Consider the following 23,468-nt stretch of genomic DNA (forward strand, 5'->3'; position numbering starts at 1 on the left):
TACACAGTATGGGTTCAGGATGAACACAACAAATCACCCTAGAATGGGGGAGATTCACACTGTGCAGCCAATACTATACAATGATCCCCCAATAGATACTCCAATCCGACCTGATCCAGGTCAGCTCTACAACTCTGGAGCTCAGCAGTGGGCAGGACACTTGGCAAAGTGGAGGTGAATAGTGCAGGAAACTTTGAAGTTGTAGTACACTAGAAACTTTTCTGTAGATGAAATTCGATGCTGTTTGTGATGGTTTATTTTATGTGTCAACTTGCTTGGGCCAAGGAAAACCCAGATAGCTGGTTAAACATTATTTCCGTGTGTGTCTGTGAAGATGTTTCTGGAAAGGATCAGCATTTGAAATGGTGGACAACGTGGGTGGGCCTCATCCAATCCATTGAGGGCCTGAACAGAACAAAAAGGTTCCTACCTAAAGCATTTAAAATAAAATCTGGGGATGCCTGGGTGGTTCAGCAGTTGAGCGTCTGCCTTCAGCTCAGGGCGTGATCCCAAGATCTGGGATCGAGTCCCACATCAGGCTCCTTGTGGGGAGCCTGCTTCTCCCTCTGCCTATGTCTGCTTCTCTATCTCTGTGCCTCTCACAAATAAATAAAATCCTTTTAAAAAAATAGTAAAATAAAATCTGATCCCCCTCATCTTGGCTCTCAAGGTCCTGCATGATCTCACCAGTCTCTTCTCAAGGCACTCTGCCTGTGAGTCACTCACTAACCTCCTGCAACACCATTCTAGCACCTGTCCTGGCTACGCTACTGTCCAATCAGCTTCTGAATACACTGTTCCCTCTGCCAGGACTGCTCTATGCCATCCTTCATAGTCGGCAACTCCTTCCAATTTGAACTGATCATCCCTCCCTCTCATTTCTTTACAGAATTTCTTTCTTTCATAGCATGTCTTGTAATTATGCACTTTGCTTTCCCATCTTGCCCACAAGACTGTAAGCTTCGTAAGAGGGGACTTATCTGTCTTGTTCACTATTATATCCCCAACATTTAACCAACTGACACACAGCAGGCACTGAAAAAAAAAATCTGTTGGATAAATGATGAATACTAAAATAAACAAGACAGTCTTTACTTTTAAGACATGCACAATCTATCTGGTATGGCAAATAAACTCTGCAGAGGAAGGAAGAAGGTAGAGAGGAGGGTCTTTAAATTCCATCTTGCCAGGGATCCCTGGGTGGCGCAGCGGTTTGGCGCCTGCCTTTGGCCCAGGGCGCGATCCTGGAGACCTGGGATCGAATCCCACATCGGGCTCCCGGTGCATGGAGCCTGCTTCTCCCTCGGCCTATGTCTCTGCCTCTCTCTCTCTCTCTCTCTCTCTCTCTCTCTGTGACTATCATAAATAAATAAAAATTGGGGAAAAAAAATTCCATCTTGCCAGGGTCAAAGAAGGCAGACAAGGCATTCCAGACAGGGGCATGAGCTTAAGCCACAGAACAACAACAACAAAATAAGTGTATGGTGTGCTGGCATAGGTCTGATTTGGCTAGAGCGGACTGTGCCAAATTGATAAGGACCTTAAATGCTCCCAGAAGTTTAGGTTATAGTTTGCAAACAAGGAGCACCATCCCATTGGTTTTTAAGGAGACTGGCAGCCAGATATGTCTTAGGAAAAAAAAAAAAGGAAAGAAGAAAAGAAAAGAAAAGAAAAGAAAAGAAAAGAAAAGAAAAGGAAAGGAAAGGAAAGGAAAGGAAAGGAAAGAAAGAAAGAAAGAAAGAAAGAAAGAAAGAAAGAAAGAAAGAAAGAAAGAAAATCACTCTGGCAGCAATGTATGCGCGCCTGTTACATTTCTAAGAGGCCACAGGAACAAAAACATTTCAGAGGAAAACAGTGTCTGCTCTTGGAACTGCCTTTTCCAAAAGAAAAGACAAACGTTATTTCTCTGCTTTACGTACAAGCCTGGGTAGAGAGAGAAAATTATTTTCTCGAAAAAAAAAATAAAGAAAAAAAAAGAAGAAAAAAAAAGAAAGTTACAGGTCCTAATACAGATGGCAGCCAGAAACTGAAGTGTTCCCTCCGTCACCACTCAGCTAGGCCAACCACCCAACGTCAATGCATCTAATAATACTGTCTTTCTAAAAGAATTTCTGATAGCACAGGGCACAGTCCTCAAATGGTGAGAATCAAACTGGTAATCCCCCCCCCCAAAAAAAAACAACAAAAAACAAAAAACAAAAAACACAAAACGAGTCTCGCCTACCGATCCTTAGGAGGGCGATTTTGCCTCCGCTGCAAAAATATATGGTGGCACAAGAAAAGACAGAGCCATGCCACCAGCTGTCAAGGGTGTAAACAGCGCCATGTCTGCCACCATCCAGTCCCGAGCGCGGAAGGAACCCGGCTTTTAACCACCCTTCAAGCAGCAACCGGGGTTTTATTTTTGGAACGGATGCTGGCGATGCGGGAAACCCCAGAGCGCACGGCGGAGACGACGGTCACCTGTATCGCACCACCGGAAGTCACCACCAAAACACAGAACCCAACGGGCAACCGTGACGGGGACGGCTGACAGCACGACGGTTACCAGGCGTAGGTGTCGGAGAGCGAGCCCCGCTAGCATCGCGGTGACACGGCGGTCGCACCTGAGGGTCCGCGGCGGGGGGGGCCTCACCTGCCCACTCGGGCGCGCGACCCCGCAGGCCCCGGGCCCAGGCGGGGGAGAGCGCGGGGCCGGCCGGGGCTGCTCCTCGGCGTCCGGGGCGGGGCCGGGGCGCCGGGGTCAGCGGGGCGGCCGCGGGGGCAGGACCTCCGCACCTTACGAGCCCTGGGCCCGGCCGAGGCCTGGGAGAGAGGCTTCCCGGCTCCCCGGCTCCCCGGCTCCCCGCCCCTCCTCCGCGCGGGGCCCCGGGCCCGAGGAAGCCCTGCGGGCGGGGCGCCCTCCGCCCGCGGCTCGCCCAGGCCCGGGGGTGGCTCTGCGGGATCGGGGCGGCCCTGACGCGGGAGTCCGGGTCCTGGGCGCACGCCGGCTCCCCCGGCCTCCTGCCTCACTGTCCCCCCCACCCCGCGCCCCACCCCTGCCGCGCGCGGCGTCCCATTACTTGATTAGGTCCCGGTAGTCCAGGAAGGACAAGATGAGCAGCAGCGGATCGGTGGGCAGCGATTCTAGGGTCAGCGGCGCCGACTGGGTCTCCATGGCCGCCATCTTGCCTGGCCCGGTGCTGGCCTGGCCCCGCCCCCGCCCCGCCCAGGCCCCGCCCCCCGCCGCCACCGCCCGAGCCGCTCCCCGGCCGCTCCGACAGGTTTGTTATGTAACCGCCGGGAAGCCCCGCCCACGGAGGCGGGGCCAGGGGCGGATCCCGGCGAGGCCCCGCCCCCTGCCCCGCGGGCCCAGCGCCAGGGCCGTAGGGACGCGCTGCAGCTGGGATCCACTCGCCGCCGCGCCGCGCGAGGTCCGCGGGCTGCCCGCCTGCTCCCCGTCACAGCTCCTGTTCTCCCCCCTCCCATTCCGGTCCCCAAACTTGCCCAGCGCGGACCCCTTTTGCTCTTTGTTCCCAAATCTGCTTGGCTCTCTCTCTCTCAAGCCCCATTGCGAAATTTTACACCTGGGATCCTCAAAGCCAGGCCCTAAATCCTCTCCGTCCTTGGCCCCCCCGCCCCATCCTAGCTTCTCTTCATTTTCCAACCTAGACACTGTTCGCTTTCCCTCTCAGCCTCCCTCCCTCGCCCCACCTGTCCCTAGCAGAAAGGTGGCTCTGAGCCTTGTGGGCTCAGTAGGGGCGGAGTGGGGAATCAGCCAGAGGTGCAAGGCTCCTCTTCTGAATAGGGGGAAATGGTCGTCAAGGGCATAATTTCAACCCCTTCCCCGAGTAAAAGGTGCACAAGTACCGGATCTGAATGTCAGCCGCTCTCAATTCGGTCGTCACGGTGATTTTTCAGCCTATTAAGGCAATGCAAAGTGTATAGTCAATGGATCCCCTCACCCCCCAAGGTTTAATCCCCGAGGGTAAGTACCCTGGGTATATAAAGAGATGAGCCGAGCCTGCCAGTGGGCATCACTGAGGCACGGGGATGGCCCATGCTTAGCTTTGCCACTATTAAAGTGTGGGTGGAGAAGTGTCTTCGATCGTAAGCTAAGGATGAATCCTTCTTTTCCCTTTTCCAAAGGCAGACTGGTGTAAGCGACTTTGGGCAGCCCAGTGAGACCTGAAAGTCACATATCTGTCATTTATTTTACTAGAAATGAAATAGTGGACTAGCTAACTATGCCTAAATTATATGAGCCTGTGGACTCATTTCTTTTTTTTTTTTTTTAAGATTTATTTATTTATGATAGACACACAGAGAGAGAGAGAGGGACACAGGAGGAGGGAGAAGCAGGCTTCATGCCGGGAGCCAGACGTGGGACTCGATCCCGGGACTCCAGGATCGCGCCCTGGGCCAAAGGCAGGCACCAAACCGCTGAGCCCCCCAGGGATCCTCCTGTGGACTCATTTCTAAAAACCATTCCTCTTCTAAAGTGGTTTATGGACGGTAATGAAACCTTGTTTGTGTAAAGTACCCGGCTAGATATTCAATAAATGTTAATTTCCCAAGCCTGTGCACAAATCCATTAGTAAGTTTTCCAAACATTTCCATATCCTGGAGAAGGTTTCCTCCCAACTATTTGGAAAAATGGAAATAATTCCACCACCAACGCCAAAGCACTCTATTTTCTCAATTCACCATACCATTAATGGTTTATATTTATGATTTTGTCTAATACTTATAACTTCTCTCCCCATCACACAATGTATTAATCATGTTTTTAATTTTCTGTATGTTATGATGTTTTAACCCTAAAAATCTTGCTGTCAGGGGAGAGACTGCCCTCCTAGTGCTAATTCCTAAAGATAGGAAACAACTTGGTTGAGAGGACACCTCTCATATGCAAGCCAACCACTCCCTTTAACTAATTCTCACACACCAAGACAATAATTCCCCTGCCCTAAATCATCTGAGGGCCAAGTACCAGGCAGCTAGAGGACACCGTTAGAGCCCAAAGCCTACCATGTATTGTTCAAACTAGCCAGTCCTAAGCTGTTTACTCTGCCTTGCCCTGCCTTCCCAGTGGAAACCCCAATAAAGTCCCTGGCCTAAACTTTCCCCTTGCTCCTGATTCTGTATCCTGAGAAAACCTGATGCTTACACTGTGGCCCCACATGGTGTAATGTGCCCCCTTCTCTGGGGAAATGTAGTAAAAATCTTTGAATGGCATAGGCCTTGTCATGTTGTCACACGCTCACCTCCATAAGTTCAAATCCCACAAATACAAATGAGATACTCCTCTAGGAAAAACCACAAAAACTAAAAGAAAAGAACCTCTGTTTAAATCTCTGTACTTCCAAACTATTTATGAACATTCATGGAGTTGGATTCCTGTTGGTTGTTGCCTACTGGTCTTTCTCATCAGACTGGAAGCTCTCACTCTTTTTTGGTCTTGTAACTCCAGGGCCCAGCATGGCATTCTTCAAGTGGAAAATTCAAATTCAGGTTGAGTGTATGAAGACAGAACACTCATTTCTGTTTGCCAGAGACCATACCTGTGTCTATAGGTAAATGCTTATAAGGCATTTGATTCTTTTTTTTTTTTAAGGCATTTGATTCTTTTTCATGTTTGTCTCACTTTTTCCCTCAGATAAGCTGTTTAACTCGTTTTAAGTCCAAAAGTTGGGGAGAGTTTTAATTACATTGCTTTGCTTCTGCTACCCTATTGCATTTTCCTTTCTTTCCTTTGGACTTGCTCCAGTTATGTCCTAAAGAGAAAACCAGAAGTCTGATGTTACCCTACTGCTGTGGCCAAGATTAAGGTAAGACCACAGAGGTACTTACCTGGGCCACAATATTGGGGGGTGTGCCAAAAAACCCTCAATAATCAAGATAAGTAATAGTTTAATGCAGTATTTTTAAAAAAAACTAATGCAAAAATCCCTAATGAACAGAATACCAAAATTTTAAATCAAAACTGGATTCCACAGTGCTGTTCAAGCTATGTTGGAATCTAAGGCAAAAGGGAAAAAAAAGTATACTGAAATATGTGCTTTTTATGTCTTTCTAAATGGCTATTTTTTTCACTGGAAGGCAGAAGGGGTGCTCAGGTGGAGGACTGGCTTCTCCCAGGTAGTGAGGTTCAAAACTCCTGCTATCTTCCTTAGCCCCTCTTTCCCAGGCTGCCAACCTCTGCCATTTCACACCTTGGAGAGGGCCAGCCCTCTTGTGCAACAGCCTGTGCTTCCTGAAGAGGTGGTTTCAACCCAGGCTCCAATTTTCTCCCCAACATGGGATGAAGCTGGTAGAGGAGGCTAGGGGAGCAGTGGAAGTGAGGAAGCCCAGGAGAGCCCATTCCTGGGCTGTGGCTTTTTATTACCACTTCCTTCCCAAATACCTACAAGATGATGGCTGCCCAAGGCATAGGAACAGGGAGCTGGGACTTGGCTCTTTGGATTCCCCAGGCTAAGATTGAAGGAGAGGGCTCCAGGTGCCAGGGTGGCAGAAACAGTCCTTCCAAGTCTGCTAATTGTTTTGGATGCTACTCTTTAAAGGGCACAGAAGGGTTTCACTAAAATCGAATTTGCTTGCCATTAATGTTCCTATGGTAGATTGGAAAGCACAGGTTCTAGGGCACCTGTGTGGCTCAGTCGTTGAGCATAGGTCTGACTCCTGGTTTTGGCTTAAGTTATGATCTCAGGGTCCTGGGATCCGGCCCCATGTCAGGCTCTCTGCTTGGTGGAGAGTCCGGTGGTCCCTTTCCCTCCCCTGTGCTCCTCTCCCCCCTCTCTAAAATAAATAAATAAATAAATAAATAAACAAACAAACAAATAAATAAATAATTTTTTTAAATCTTTTTTTTTAATTTTTTAAAATCTTAAAATGAAACACAAAGTTCTGAAAGAAGAGTGTATACGTGCATTTAAAAAAAAAAAAAGATTTCTCTACTGTCTCAGCAATAGGTAACATTTGAGAAATAAGTACACTTACATGTTTTCCTTGGAACCCCAGTGTCTTTGGGTCCATGGTGTAGAGTAGTGCACAATGCCCTACCTGTAGACAATTACATTGTAGTTTCATAGGCTTCCAGGTTCCCATCCACTATTCCACTAAATCCCTCAGACACTCATTCATATCTTATGGGTAAAGGTCAGGCTCAGGCCTGTAGGAGATCAAGATGAGCACTGGGCTTGCTGTTTCAGCTTTGACACTATTACTCTTTAGAAGCTGAGAGACACCCCCTTACTGTTTGATGGGAGAGAGACAAGCCACAGGGCTCTGGAGGCTCATTTTCTCCCTCATTGTCAGGGTTTACCAACTAGCTGCCTCAGCAGATGTGAGTTTGCTGGAAGGCAGGACAGTAGTCACCACATACTGAGTTCTAGAGGCTCCTGCTGAATGGTGGCCTAGCTGGGCCCCACCCCCATATGTAAAACATCATAGTTTAGGGGGCCTCTCTATTGGGCCCTTTCTGGGATGTGTCCAGCCTTCTTCTGCCCAGCCTAGTGCACCTCTCCACTGGGAGAATGAAAGCCTCCAGCTGCGATGGGGAGTGAGATGGGCAGAGGGGTCGTGTGTTCTCTCCTCCTTCTTAGATTGTAAACACCTTCCCCCAACATTTTGTATTTATATTTCATGGTGTTGGTGGTGTGTGTCCTGGGCTCCTGAAGGATACCTACGTTGGAGGTCACACTCCACTTTGTCTCTTGCTAATTGTTTTTGGAAATGGCCTCGTTCAGTTGGGCCTCCCAGAGGCAGGAAACACTCTCAGGTGATTCTCAGGGCGTCCTGTTAAGTCTCAGGGCAGGCCTGGGAGTGGACAGCACGAACCCTGGTGTCAGCTCTCCTAGTTGTGGTGAGGCAGCCTGGGCATCCCATGAAGAGGCAGGAGGACCGGGCAGGAACCGCCAGACCCCAAGGGACCCAAACAAGTGTGGCACCCAAAAGTAAAAATAAAAACAAAAACCTTGGGCCCAAAGACTGCTGGCGATTGGTTGAAAGATCCCCAGAATTCAGGAGTATGCTTCTGCTTTAGAGCTGAAAGCAGGGAGAAGGATAAAATTACAGGGATGTGTGGAAATTAGGGGCTGCCACTGCTGCTCAGAAGGGCAACCAGCCTGATGGGCTGATGCAAGATCTGGAATGGATTCAGCTGCTCCAGTGCAGCAAAAGCACTGCACTGGAGGCTAATGAGAAGTCTGGAATGGATGTAAGAGTTTTAAAGGCACAGTTGCAGCAGTCATATAAACTAGCTCTGGGACTTGGTCCCGCCCTCTCCCTCCCTTAGGTGAGACTTTAAATGTTCCTGAACTTGCTAAACAAATGTCTTTTGTTTTGTCTGGTAGCGCTTCTTATTTTCTTGCAGCCTGTATAGTTGATATGAACCTTCTGGATGCATGGTGAGTGAACCTGCAGATTGGATACATTTCAAGTGTCCCCTATTGGTGGACTCTTAACACGGTGAATATGAAGGTGTGACCAAGAATGGTTTGTAATCCCAAAGCTTGCCCACAGTGCATCATTGAAGCAATGTCTCCCACCCAGGGCAAAGAAAACACAATACTCGCCTACCATACAGGCCAGAAGGCCAAATACTCCCATCTACCAATTCAATAGCCTATAGGTGTGGGGAAGCCACTGGTAGCCACTAGACTTGGGTGTCTTACTGTGTCCTTTTGAGGCTTGACCAGGTCAGTGTGTCCACTGTTGCTCCTGTGGCACCTTAATAGGAAGTCCTTAATAGGAATACATCATGTTTTAGGTAATCAGTCTCCTACTGGGAGATACTTAGAAGAATTCCAATTTTATCATAATAAACAGCATTGTGACAAATACCTGTGTACATTCATTTTTTGTGTGAATTGTTTCAGTTACACTCATAGCATAAATTTTAGGTGCATAACCGCTGGGTCAAATTTGCAAACTTTTTTTAGTTTGTCCCCTATTTCCAAATGGCTCTCAAAATAGGCTACAGACAAAACATTGAGTTCTGCGTATAGAAGTAGTGCAGACCACATTCTCTGACCCAGATACAGTAAAATCACAAATGAATAATAATCTCAAAAGCCCCACCATTTTGACCTCAAAAAGCAAATAAATGAAAATATCCTCTAAAAACCTCTTTGGTCAAAGGAGAAATTAAAACTGACATTACAGAATTGCCTGACAGTAATGCCAACTGGAATGGCTTACAATAAAATATTTTATTTTTCTGCCAAAACTTTATGAAGAAGCAAATTTAAAACCTTAAATATTTTCTGTATTAAACCAGTGAGACAAATAGACATATAAAACAATCCATTCAAGTTATAAAAGAACAAATACACTTAGGGAAAGCCAGATATATAAAAGTTAAAGGAAAGATATAATGGAAAGAATGGAGGATAGAAATAGTGGAATTGACCGACAAGTTCCCTATCTTGCTCTATGTATGTGTGTTTGTGCATTTGTGTATATGTGTGTATTCATGTGTGTTCAAAGGAATAGGGACCACATGGGACCTTCCCACATTTTGCTGACAGCTTAGGAAACAAGATAAACTCAAACCCAAATGACACTCACAGTGGGATTAACCGGGATAATGTCAGTGTCAGGAGAGTGCCACCAAAGCACAAATGTGGAAATGACTAATTTAATGGTGGGCGGGTCATTGAAGGAAAGCATCTCACAGAATGTGACAGTTGAATTGAGCATCGTGGGATGGGTAGGATCTTGCCAAGCAAAATGCTTGTCGAGAGAAAGTGAAGACTAGGTGTGGGGGATTGTTTTCAAGGCACTAGAATTTTTTTCCATGCCTAATCAGTTCTAGACATGTATGGGACTATTAACTATGCAGGCTTTATCATTTTTAATTATGTGCTTTCTTTTGGAGCTGTAATTCTTTTGATTCAGGTAATCTATTTTTAGATCCTGCTTTACATTATTAATAATTACAGCAGAAAATGAACTTCATAGAAGTTAAATTTTTATTTCTTATCTATAATTAGTTGATGATGTTAGGTATAAAGATATATTAAAAATCTACTTTATCCTATTGAAAGGATATGTTGCATGGGTCTAAGTGTGTTCAAGGAATGGAGAGTCTGTAAAACCATATGGAAATCTTTTCATTAATTTTAAATTTTTAGAAATTTATCTGTTGGGTATCCCATTAAATCTTACAGTATTTTATATACTGAGTGTGTAATAGGAAGAATAAGGTATATAGAACTTCTTTCTCCAGAAAGATATACTTTCTACTGTTCTTGTTGTTATGCTTTCAAAGTGCAAACTTCTGAATTTAGTATTATTCCTTTTTTGGGGAAAGGAAATGTTAGCACAAGTGTGTGTGTGTGTGTGTGTGTGTGTGTGTGTGTGTGAGAGAGATATGTGTGCTTATAAAAGCATAGAGAAAAATATGGAAAGAACTTTTATATATATATAAAAGCATTCTCTGGGGATGAAAAGGGGAATACTGTAGAAAAGATGAGTGATGAGAAGAAGGAATGAAAGGAGATGATTTGTATCTTTTATATGTTTGTATTGTTTTGTTACAGTGATAACTGATGTGATGGTTAATTTTATTGACTTGACTAGACCATGAAGTGCCCAGACATTTGGTTAATATTCTAGATGTATCTATTGAGGGTGTCACTGGATAAGATTAACATTTAAGGCATGAAAACCCCACAACTAAATCACACTTAACAGTGACAGACTAGAGCACCTGGGTGGTTCAGTCAGTTAAGTGTCTGCCTTCAGCTCAGGTTATGATCCTGGAGACCTAGGATCAAGCCCCATGTCAGGCTTCCTGCTTAGTGGGGAGCCTGCTTCTCCCTCTCCTTCTGCCACTGTCCCTGTTTGGGCTCACTTTCTCTCTCTCTTTCTCCCTCTCAAATAAATAAAATCTTTAAACAAACAAACCAACAAACAACAACAAAAAAACTCAGTGAATGAATGAAAGCTTGCATCTCTAGGATCAGGAACAAGACAAAGATATCTGCTCTCATCACTGCTATTCAATATTACGATATTGGGATGGGCTTCCAATCAGGGAAATTAATCAAGAAAAGGAATAAAAGTCATCTGGATTGGAGAAGAAGCCGCAAAATGATATTGCATGTGACATAATCTTATAAATAGAAAAATCCTAAAGGAATCCACACACACAAAAATTATAGCTGTTAAACAAGTTCAGTGAAGTGGCAGGATACAACAATATACAAAAATCTATTGTATTCCTATACATTGGCAATGGATAATCGAAAAGTGAAAAATAACAAAACAATTCTGTTTAAAAAGCACGAAAGATAATAAAAACACTCAGGAATAAATTTAAAAGAAGTAGTACAAGATGTATACACTGAAAACTATAAAACACCATTGAAAGATATTTCAAAAGACTTTTTTTTAAAAAAAGATTTTATTTATTTATTCATGAGAGACACACAGAGAGAGGCAGAGACACAGGCAGAGGGAGAAGCAGGCCCCATGCAAGGAGCCCGATGTGGGACTCAATCCCGGGTCTCCAGGGTCATGCCCTGAACTGAAGGCAGATGCTCAACCGCTGAGCCACCCAGGCATCCCACAAGAGACTTTATAAATGGAATGGCTTACCATATTCATGAATTGGAGCACTCATTGTTAAGATGGTAACATTTCCTAAACTAATCTACAGATTTGGTTCAATTTCTGTGAAAATCGCAGATAGTTTTTTTGGAGAACTTGGCAATCCGATATTAAAATTCATATGAAAATGCAAGGGACCCAGAATACCAGCACAATCTTGGAAAAAGAAAAATAAAGTTGGAGGATTCACATATCCTGATTTTAAAATTTATTAGAAAATTATAGCAATCAAGAAAGTGTGATATTGGCATGAGAATTATATAGATCAGTGGAATAAAACTGAGAGTCCAGAAATAAACCCATATATTTAAGTCATTGTTTTTCAGTAAGGAAGTTAAAAGAATTCAAAGAAGAAAGAATAATATTTTCAACAAATAGTGCTGGGACAACTGGGCAGTCACATGTAAAAAAAAAATTGAAGCTGGATCCTTACTTCACATTATATACAAAAACGAATTCAAAATGGGTCAATGACTTAAATTTTAGAGCTAAAATCATAAAACTTTAGGAAGAAAGTGTACAGGTAAATCTCATGACCTTAGCAATAGATTCTTAAATATGACATCAAACCTATGAGCAACAAAAGAAAATATAGGTAAATTGGACTTCATCAAAACTAAAAACTTTTGTATTTTAATGGATTCTATATAGAAAGTGAAAAGACAACTCATAATATGGAAGAAAATATTTGCAAAATATATTATGAATGTATGTATGTATGAATGTAACTATCAATATCTCAATTATTCAATAATAAAAAGACAACCCAACTAAAAGCTGAGTAAAATATTTAAACAGACATTTCTCCAAAGAAGATATATAAATGGCCAATAAGCACATGAAAAGATGTTCAACATCATTAGGCATTAGGAAAATGCATATCACAAACACAATATCACAGGGCATCTGCCTGCCTCAGTTGCTGGAGATGAGACTTTTGATCTTGGGGTCTTGAATTTAAGCTCCATGTTGGGTGTGGAGATTTCTTAAAAAGAAGAAAAAAAAAAAAACCATCGTATGACTTTCCATCCACTAGGGCGGCTATAATCAAAACAATAATCACAAGTGTTGATGAAGATGTGAAGAAACTGGAAACCCATATATTGCTGGTGAGAATGTAAAATTGTTCAGTCACTTTTTTAAAAAAGATTTTTATTTATTCATGACAGACACAGAGAGAGAGAGAGAGGCAGAGACACAGGCAGAGGGAGAAGCAGACTCCATGCAGGGAGCCCAACTCAGGACTCGATCCTGGGACTCCAGGATCACACCCTGGGCTGAAGGCGGTGCTAAACCGCTGGGCCACCCGGGCTGCCCTCAGTCACTTTTTTGGATAAAAGAAATTCTGTAATCAAAGCTAGTTTGCATGTTGACACTTAAGGCTTAATTAAAATTTTATTAGGGACCAAGCAGATAATGTCTGTTTATATAATGTAATAGCAAGAGTTCTTGCAAAATAGCGAATCCAACTTCCATTGTAAGACCTTGCAAACCATTTGGCTGTTCCTTAAAAAGTTAAATACAGACTTATCATCTTGGTATGATCCAGTGATCTCATGTCTAAATATCTATCCAAGATAATTGAAAATTTATGTCCACACAAAAACTTAGACATGAATGCTCATGGTAGCTATATTCATAATAGCCTAAAGGTAGAAACAACCCAAATTTCCATCAATAGATGAATAAATAAAATGTAGAATGGAATATTACTTGGTGAAAAAAGGGAAAGAAAGAAAGAAAGAAAGAAAGAAAGAGATGAAGGACTGTTGTATAAGGTGGATGAACCTTGAAAAACAATACGCTAAGTGAAAGATGCCAATCAGAAAAGATCACATCCTGAAATGTCCAGTATAGGCAAATCCGAGGAGGCAGAAAGATTAGTGGTTGAAAGTAGAGAATGTAAAAAAAAAAAAAAAAGTCGAGAATGTGGGGGGCGAGTGGGGGGAGAGTGGAAGCTGATTGCTAACAGGTACTCAGTTTCTTTGGGGGTAATAAAAGTATTCTGGACTTAGGCTATGATTGCAGACTAAAAACCACCAAACCCTACACTTTGAAAACGAAGTGATCATTTTCTCCTACAATTTTCTCAGGAAAAGTTGAGATAATGCTTGAGAAATAATAGGCAGCACTCACTTAGTATGATGAAACCTGCCTACCTCCGTATAGTTACACGATATCTTCATCTTTGTCACAGTCCACAGAGATTGTTGAGTGACTCGTAGCAGGGTCTCCCGTTGTATGCAAGTTGGGTCTGTCTGCTGGGTACTGTCACTTGGCCCATTCAGGCTCAGGCCACCAGGGACAAATGAGTAGTTTGACAAAGCCATGTTTATTGGCCCATTGCAATGAGGAAAAACTGCATAGTAGAGTTACTCTGGAGTTCTCCAAACAGGGAAAAGTAGAGATATCATAGATTTTGGGGGAGGAATGGAATCTGGGTGAAATTCAGACAAAGTAGCGTCTCAGCTCACTGAAGGCAGTGCAGGGTGAGTGTTAAACTGTCATCATCAGGTGACCCAGGATCGTGTTTCCTTGGAAACCACTAAGTTAAGATAAACGTGGACTTTTGCGTCCAGACCTCTTTATCTGAACCTCTGCACCTGGGTTGTACACCAAGGTTGCTTCTCTATGTCAGACTGACTGAATTTCTCCAGGCAAGACTGGGATATTTTACTCTTACTGAAATAATTTCAAACAGCAAAGTTACTGGGAGCCTGGTTTTAGAGGACAAGTTTTCTCTGTGAGCAAGAACGCAGTAGTCACTCTATAGGAAGGGGTCCTTGGCAGTGTGTCCTTGGGAGAAATCACATTTACTGTGAACTTTGCTGCTGTCTCTGGGTCTGATATCTCAGCCTGGTGAATGGTGGGGCTGCTTTTAAACCCCTCGGTGTTGAGGGGTTTCTAAGGATTGATGCAACATTGCTTGTGCTGCTAAGACCCCAGAGGTAAGGAAGGCAACAATTTTAATTAAGGAGGGGTCAATGCAGGTTGCCCGGGAGGTTCATTCTTTCTGCCTTTTAGTGGTTTTCAAGGCCTTGGTTGAGCAGGTCTGAGTTAACTCAGAGGAAAGACAAGGCTGGGACTCCAGAGGCACCTCCTTTCCAACCAAGGCCATTCCCCAGGCAGGAAACTCTGCTGTTACTGGACTCCTGCATGTCCCTTAGGGAGAGACACACCACCACCCAGATCCCACTGCAGTGACTAGGCCAGCTCTCTCTGGCCTAGACACATGCTCTGTCGTGAGCTGAGGGGCAGGGAGGAGGCCTGCCTCGTCCCCTCCGAGGTGTCCTGGGAGGTGTCCTATTTAAAACTGAGTGGCCTCAGTGAGGTGTGCGTCTTTGTCCTCTTGCACGACCCTTCTGACCACAAAGGCACACACCCATTGTCTCCCATTTTTGGAAGTGGTCATTGCAAGCTGGGCCACCTTAGGGGTGGGAGGCATTTCTTCTTAGGAAGGGCTGGAGACCCAGTACCAGGGCCTCAGGTGTCAGTAAACCCAGGAGTAGGTCAAGTGGCCTCATAGCACAGGACTCTAGCCGCTGGGGGTTCTGCTCTGGGGTTTGGGAGGGCAGAGGAGGGGTAGCAGGATCTCTGCCGGCCCCTGAAGCCCAAAAGCAAGTGTGCCATTTGGAAAAGAGGAAACTGACCACAGAAGGAACAACCCGGCCGTGGCAGCTAGGGTGATCATTGCTGGGGGAAGAGAGGAGGGTGGCTGAAGCAGAGAAGATGGAAATGCAGTGGGGTTGGAGGGGACAGGTTCAGGGGACAGTCAGCCCTGCAGCCCTGCAGGTGGGCTGATAGAAAACCCTGGTGTGGATTTCACAACTGTTGGCAAACCCCCCTGATGGGTTTACGGGCCCGTGGGAAAACCTGGCACGGCTCTAGGAAAATTAGAGAGACCGCACCAGCAGGAACCAGGGCTGGGGCTAAGATTCAGTCCCTGACCCCCCCCTCCTGCGAGAGGATGCTCCCAACTTCCTGATTTTTGTAGATTTGTAGAGCCCCGAGTTTTCCGAGCTTCTGAGCTTCCGTGGCTCCTATTAGTAGTGGCTGTTTTTTGTTTGTCAGTATAATTGTTATGCGTGGTCTTGGGACCTTGACCATCCTGATTGTGACCCCTGTGACTAGTGACTTTTTTTTTTAAGATTTTATTTATTTATTCATGAGAGAGAGAGAGAGAGAGAGAGAGGCAGAGACACAGGCAGAGGGAGAAGCAGGCTCCACGCAGTGAGCCTGACGTGGGATTTGATCCTGGGTCTCCAGGATCATGCCCTGGGCTGAAGGCAGGCACTTAACCGCTGAGCCACCGAGGAATCCCACTAGTGACTTCTTCTTTTTTTTTTTTTTTTTAGAATTTATTTATTCATTTATTCATGAGAGACACAGGCAGAGGGAGAAGCAGGCCCCCTGCAGGGAGCCTGATGTGGGACTCGATCCTGGGACTTCAGGATCACGCCCTGGGCTGAAGGCAGAGGCTCAACCGCTGAGCTCCCCAGGCACCCTGTGACTAGTGACTTCTAAAAGAAGTGGGCCAAGGGTGCCACCAAGAATGACCTGTACTAAAACTTGGCTAGGATGAATCATTCATTTTTTCCCCTCTTCTCAAACAAAGGAAAAACTCTGTTTGTAGGACTCCTGTATTAGGGAAATTCTGCAGTGCACAGTGGCTCCGTCTTCTCTTAGTGACATTGTAAAGGGCTCCTTCCCCAAGGAGGGGATCTGGCTCCCTATTTTTTGTAGTACACCTGTCTGTACCTCTGGGTAGGGTTTGCTCTTACCTTTTGATAGTGCAGGGATCCTCTGGTTTTCCTCTTCTCTCCCAGGAGGCTGAATGCCCACTGTTGTCTTATTTTCAAGGTAGGGGCTAATCTTAAGACAAGGTGGTACACAGAATCAAAGAAGGTCTAATTATCGTCTTCAAGGGTCAACCACTAGTTATTTATTCAAAATGTATGGGGCTCCTGGGTAGCTCAGTTGGTTAATCATCTGCCTTTGTCTGGGGTCATGATCTCTGGGTCCTGGGATGGAGCCCCACATGGGGCTCCCTGCTCAACGGGGAGTCTGCTTCTCTTCCTTCTGCCCCTCCCTCTGTTCATGCTCTGGCTCTCTCTCTCTCATATAAATAAAATCTTAAATACATTTTATATTTGCAGCATGTATGTGAGTGTTTCTTTGTGGAGAGGGTGGATGGCTTTCAAAGATGACCTCAAAAATGGTGAACAAACTTAGAGTCAGTAACGGAGGGATATTCCTCTAAGAAGGTTGGCTTTGCTGGTTTTGAGGTTGCTCCTGGAGTCAATATTAGTGCAGCCCTCTTCAGTGTCCTACACTCAGATATACTCGCTCTCTCCCTCCATGTCTGCCTCTTGTCCTTACCTTCGACATCTGTGTTGATTTTTTAGTATTGTATTATTAGCTGTAGTATTTATTGGTATTTTGTATTAGAATTAGGTCTCACATGCTGCTGAATTTTTTTTTTTTTTAACATTTTACATTTGTCTTAGAAAAACTTGAAAGCCATTCCTGGTAATCTGATTAGACAGAAAAAGAACAAGCAGGTACTCTGTCATCTAGGTAAGAAGTTCAGTCCTGGAGGGCAGAGATTCAGAGGTGACTTCTTTGGTACCTCGGGAGAAGCAATAGATAGGGTAGGTCCACGAGGATCCATGTGGATACCGGGAAAATCCTCCAGAATGGAGCAGAAGGCTTGGAACAACCACCACGAGGGTGACATGGAGACACAGCAGTGGGGATGGTAACTGCTAGCCTTTCTGGAGGGTTCACCACGTACCAGAGGCTGCTGGAACCAGCAGTAAGGGGCTAGGCCACATTGCACTGGAGCTCTGACTTGCTCTGTATTACACACTCTTTCACCTCAGGTTTTAGCAGGTAGAAGGCTTCAATGGGAAACATGAAAAGAATTTTTTAAAGATTTAATTTATTTATTCATGAGAGAAACACACAGAGAGGCAGAGACACAGGCAAAGGGAGAGGCAGGCTCCTCGAAGGGAGCCCGACATGGGACTCAATCCCAGGACCCCGGGATCATGACCTGAGCCAAAGGCAGATGCTCAACCACTGAGCCACCCGGGTGCCTGACAACATGAAATTTAACAAGAAACCAAGAAATGTATATGGTAGGAGTTTTTTTCTGTATTTCTTCCCAAAGACAGGCCTGAGCTACCATGAAAGACCATCCTCTCCCCAAGAGGCTATTTTTAAAGGTTGTTAGACATAACTGCCACTCTTCGTTGTATCTTCCAAGTCATGTATTCCTGTGTTCACACATCTCTAGATTGTTCTGTGCAAAAAAGGAGAGGAAAGCTGGGACGCCTGGGTGACTCAGCAGTTGAGCATCTGCCTTCAGCTCAGGGTGTGATCCTGGGATCCAGGATCAAGTCCCCTGTTGGTCTCCCTGTGAGGAGCCTACTTCTCCCTCTGCCTAAGTCTCTGCCTTCTCTCTGTGTCTCTCATGAATAAATAAATAAAATTAAAAAAAAAAAAAAGGAAGGGGAAAGCAGGAACCGATAAGCACCAACTCCTGATTGACTGAAAAGCTAACCGTTAAAGTATTCATGGACTGTGTCCCTTTGCTTCTTGCCTACAATAGTGACATTTTTCTGGGAATTGCATAGGCTGGGACAAATTCAGGGATAGCTTTCCCTCGAAAAATATATTTGGTGAAAAACAGTAATTGTCGATCAACTCCAGAAATTGCCAATTTTCAAGTTATATCTAGGGTGAACCCTTCTTTCTACAGATTCCAAGGAATACCTTTCACCCATTTCTAGCACTTTTCTTTTCTTCTCTCCTGAGTGAGAAAAAATGATGACCCTCTCTCTTTGCCTTATGTGTTAACTGTCGACAACTCTAATAATAACAGTAATGGTGGTGATCACAGGGTAGTACAAAATGAAGGTAATAATGTAAACGTGCCCATATACGGCCTCACTAATTGTAGGTCGCTCAGTAAATGCTTATTAAATTGTCATCTGCTGCAAGTCATTTAACAAATACTTATTGAGTACTAGCGAATATGGATTTTATGAGGTAGTGGATAAAGCGATAAGCAGACATAATCCCTGCGCTTATGTGTTTTTGTTTTCTCTCTTGTTGTTGTTGCTGTTCTTGGGCCATAAGGAGAGGAATTATGTTTCACATGCAGAGTGGTACAGACAGCGATAACACTTGATTCCAAATCAGAAGACCCAGACGCTATGGGTTTTTGCTTTGATGGGAAGAAGATGTTCAGATGATCTCGGATAAGTCATTTAAAAGTCTTAGTATCATCTAAACAAATAAGATGGTCAAACTCTATTTTTATGCTTTTTTTTTTTGAAAAGATTTTATTTATTTATTTGACAGAGAGAGAACCAGAAAGCATAAGTGGGTGGAACAGCATAAGTGGGTGGAGCGGGAGAAGCAGGCTCTCTGATGAGCAGGGAAGCCTGACATGGGGCTCGAGGACATGGGGCTCCATGTGGGGCTTGACATGGATCCCAGGACCCTGGAGTTATGATCTCAGCCAAAGGTAGACGCTTAATGACTCAGCTACCCAGGCGCTCTGGTTTTTATACTTTAAAGAGCTCTGCCAACTGTAGAGTTTGGCTTGGTGTGAGATGCAATGAAGTTGACTGATTGTGAAAGGGTAGCTTTTATGTTCCTCTTACAAGTCTACGTTCCAGGATTGGTCTACAAAGTCTTTTTCACCTTCTTAAATGATGGTCAAATCTTCAGAAAGGCCTTTGAAACCCAAACTCACCTGAAAATATTTTTTGTTATTGTTGTTTGTTTGCTTGTTTTAAAGATTTTATTTTTTTAAGTAATCTCTACACCCAATGTGGGGCTGGAACCTACGACCCCGAGATGAAGAGTGGCATGCTCTACCTACTGAGCCAGCCAGGCACCTCTGAAAATTTTAATTAGAAGAAACTCGACTTAGGTTTTTTATCACTTTTTCCAGGACAGGAAAACATCAACAACCATAAAAAATCCGCATGGTTTCTTGCTGAGACAGGAATCAGACCTTCAAAAGAGGACCGATGCCAGCCAGTAATGGTCATTACGTGAGAAGCTCTTGTGAGCTGACCTACTACTAAGAAATCTCTTATCTTCACTACCCTAATCTCTTACCTTCACCACCCTGCAGAATAGGGTATGTCAGCACTTACCCATCCTCATCCTCTATCCAATTTCCCATGGCTTCATGCAGTGTGTTAGGCAGACAGATCAAGGTTTAAAAGTATTTTTTTGTTGTGAAAGTTAAATTTTAATTGAAAATTAATTGATTTTTCCAGGAACGAGCCTCTAAACTTGGCCACAATTCAGTGATCCTGATCGACCATGTGGCTCTTTGCCGAACCAATGTAAACATGAAACAGATAAAGAGAAGTGAGTGTCATCAGAAGGATAAAGCCAACACAAATTTTGTAAACCAATACGTGTTTGTTAGTCATAGTAACTTGGAAAATTATGGACAAGCTTTTTTAGCCTTTTTTTTTCTTTTTTTTAAAGATTTATTTATTTATTTATTTATGATAGACATAGAGAGAAATAGAGGCAGAGACACAGGAGGAGGAAGAAGCAGGCTCCATGCTGAGAGCCCGACGTGGGACTCGATCCTGGAACTCCAGGATCGTGCCCTGGGCCAAAGGCAGGCGCCAAACCGCTGAGCCACCCAGGGATCCCCTTTTTAGCCTTTTCTAATTTAGTTAAGATTGAATTTCTTGAAGAGTTGCTGGAGAAAGGCTTTCCAGACCCAGATCAGAGAGTGCTTGCTGTTATTTTGAGGATCCGTGAACTTTGAGCAGCTTGGTGATCCTGCAGCCAAGAAGAGCAGTCCTCAGACTTTTATGTGTGTGTATCACTGGGGTATCTTCTTAGAACACATATTCTAATTCTTTGGTCTGGGGTGAAAACTGAGATTCTCCATTTCTTTTCTTTCCTTTAAGATTTTATTTATTTATTCATGGGAGACACAGAGAGAGAAGCAGAGACATAGAGGGAGAAGCAGGCTCCCTGCAAGGAGCCCGATGTGGGACTCAATCCTGGGACCCCGGGATCATGCCCTGAGCCAAAGGTAGGTGCTGAGCCACCCAGGAGTCCCAGATTCTCCATTTCTAATGAGCTCTGAGGTGATGCCAGTGTTGTCGGTCTTGGGGCCACAGTGTGAACAGCATGGTCCCGAAGGAGTTACCCCACTTGGGGAAGGCACATGAGCACAATTCTTACCTGTAATTCTGACCAGGAATGACTATGGCCAGGCAAAGAATTTTTTTTTTAAGATTTTATTCATTTATTAATGAGAGACACAGAGAAAGAGAGAGAGAGAGAGAGAGAGAGAAAGAGAGGCAGAGACAAGCAGAGGAAGAAGCAGACCCCATGCATGGAGCCAGACGTGGGACTCAATCCCGGGTCCCCAGGATCAAGCCCTGGGCCAAAGCCTGTGCTAAACCGCTGAGCCACCCAGGCCACCCCAGGCAAAGGATTTTATGAAGCTAAATGATGCCTTTGGTCTGTATAGTAAGTGCACCACACTTCAAGTGGCGGGGATCATACATGTATTTTCTCTTAAAGGCAAAGCAGAAAAGCTACTGGGCATGTGAGCAGCAAGGAGAAAGATGTTAGACTCATGTTTCTGGAAAGAGGTGGAGATCAACAATCTGCTAAGGCATTAATTTTGTTGCTCTGTCTAATGTATGGATTATCCGTTATTAATTTAGCTTAAGATGTCAATGATTTCTTTTTGATATAAATAAAATGAAACTGACCACATTGAAATGAATCCCTTTGACTTGAATTAATGATAGGAAAATTTGGGAAGACAATGAGAAAAGACAGTGTTTATTTTCAGGATGGGAGTCATTCACTCAACAATGACAAGGTATTGAGCCCCTTATGATGGGCCAGGCGCTGTGTGAAGTTCTCAGTCCCTCTATGGAAGTCTCACATTCTTTGGGAGCATATTGACCCCAGACAGCTCATCTTAAAATGAATTAAAGTTGTGATCCTTGAAGGAGAAACAGGGCATGATTTGAGAACACGGAAACTAGGGCATATGAGTGGATGGGCATGTGAAAGAAGGCTTCTCTAAGAAGGTGATGTTTGAGGTGAGAGCTGGAGGGTGGATTGGAATGAACTAGGTCCAGGGGTTGGTGTTGGAAGGCACCAGAGGGAAAAATGAGCTTGACCCACGTTGGGGGTCATCCATGTGTCAATACATAATGTCCCAGCTGGGGCTTGATGGAGTGAGGCGTGGTTTAATTACTGTTGATGTGAAGGCCACCCCGGGGGGGGGGGGAGCCTTTCATATATGTGCCCAGCTACATAAACACCTAGAGAAACATACCCTCTCCCATGCAGTCCCGTGGTCGCCACACATTGGGGAGTTAGGTGTTCAGCTCACCCCTTTGCTTCCATCCCCCACCCCCGCCCGCTGAGCCTTATTAACTTGCAGGCTCAAGGCTACCAGATATTACAACTTCCTTTTCTTGTAAAGAATAGGAATATTGCATGGTGATGATTAAGAAATACTTGCAAATGCCTTTATTTTATGTTCAAAAAGAAAACGTACCCAGGTTTTTGTTTGTTTGTTTTCAGATTCACAGCCAGATTTGAGAAGGCCTAGCCCACATCAAATGGGCCTGGAGTTTGGACAGTCCGTTACAGTCCCACGGCCCTTGACAGAGTACTTTGTCTACAGGCACGGTGGTGTTCAGAATAGTGCTGAGAGGTGGGCAGTCATCCCCAAGGCTCAGAGAAGTGATCTTGCCCAGAGTTACAGTGACTGGTAGATCCTGATAAAGCTAACACTGAGCACGCCCTTTACATTTCAAGTCCCTGCTTGGCTTTGCTGTCTCAGAAGCTCCTTGAAACTTTCTCCTTCTTTTTTTTTCTTAAAGGATTTTATTCATTCATTTATTCATGAGAGACATAGAGAGAGAGAGAGGCAGAAACATAGGCAGAGGGAGAAGCAGGCTCCATGCAGGGGGCCTGATGTGGGACTCGATCCTGGGACTTGATCCTGGGACTCCAGGATCACACCCTGAGCCCAAGGCAGATGCCCAACCGCTGAGCCACCCGGCACCCCAACCTTTCTCCTTTGTAATTCCCCTTACACCCAGCCTGCAGACCCAAAGGGATAGGTTTCCCACATAACACAGGACCATCTCCAGGACTCAGTCCCTGGGGACACTTTGTCGTAGGGAAAAACAGGGAGGGAAATGCCTGTGAGTCTGTGTACCCTTGGGTCCTGGAGAAGCTAGGTCTTTTTCTCCTCCTTCTTCTTCCTCTTCTCTTCTCTCCTTAAGTACATCTTTCCTGCTCCAGGTTCAAACATGTAGATGCCACGGAAAGCAGCCTGTAGTGAGCAGTATGGGCACCAGGAGGCAGCATGAGACCATGGCTTTGTCTCAGGATTAAGCAAGTTTTTCTAATCAGCTGGCTCCATCCTCTGCCAAAGGAGGATCTTGGGTTTCCAAAGAAGTCTGCACCGTAGAATCATCTGATGAACTTTTATAAAATCCCGGGGGCCTGGGCTCCGTCTCAAGCCAGTTGCATCTTCTATCCGTGGGAGAGGGGCACACCCTTTCAGTTTCCCGGGTGATTCTGATCTACAAGGAGAGTTGACAACCAGCAATGGAGAACACTGAATCCTGAAAACTGTAGAAAGGCTTTTAGGAACCACCTAGCCCAGCCTGACTGCTCCATTTCACAGCTGCAGGAACTGAGGCCAGACACAATAGGCTTAGGGTTCATTGGAAGAACAGAATCCAGGATCCTGACATTCAGCCAATTCTGGTTCGTCCACAGCACTCAGTCTTCATGTTTGGGTTGGACATGGGCCTCCGGAGGCAGCAAGGACCGCTCCT

At 44.9% G+C, this 23,468-nt stretch overlaps 1 protein-coding gene and 1 long non-coding RNA gene across 2 annotated transcripts in view; one reads left to right on the forward strand and one right to left on the reverse strand.

Moving 5' to 3' along the window:
• FBXO3 (F-box protein 3) overlaps positions 1-3,234 on the reverse strand; it is a 30,467-nt gene extending 27,233 nt beyond the window's left edge. The window contains exon 1 of the mRNA XM_072791085.1: positions 3,063-3,234. Coding sequence (XP_072647186.1) covers positions 3,063-3,166 — 104 coding nt within the window. The 5' untranslated portion in view covers positions 3,167-3,234. The remainder of the gene's footprint in view (positions 1-3,062) is intronic.
• Positions 3,235-3,368: 134 nt separating this feature from the next.
• LOC140612869 (uncharacterized) lies at positions 3,369-8,820 on the forward strand. Its single transcript, XR_012013973.1, has 2 exons — positions 3,369-3,967; positions 4,279-8,820. It is a non-coding gene; the product is annotated as an uncharacterized lncRNA (long non-coding RNA).
• Positions 8,821-23,468: the final 14,648 nt, after the last annotated feature.

This window comes from Canis lupus, chromosome 21 (genome assembly GCF_048164855.1).
Source record: "Canis lupus baileyi chromosome 21, mCanLup2.hap1, whole genome shotgun sequence".
Lineage (NCBI taxonomy): Eukaryota > Metazoa > Chordata > Mammalia > Carnivora > Canidae > Canis > Canis lupus.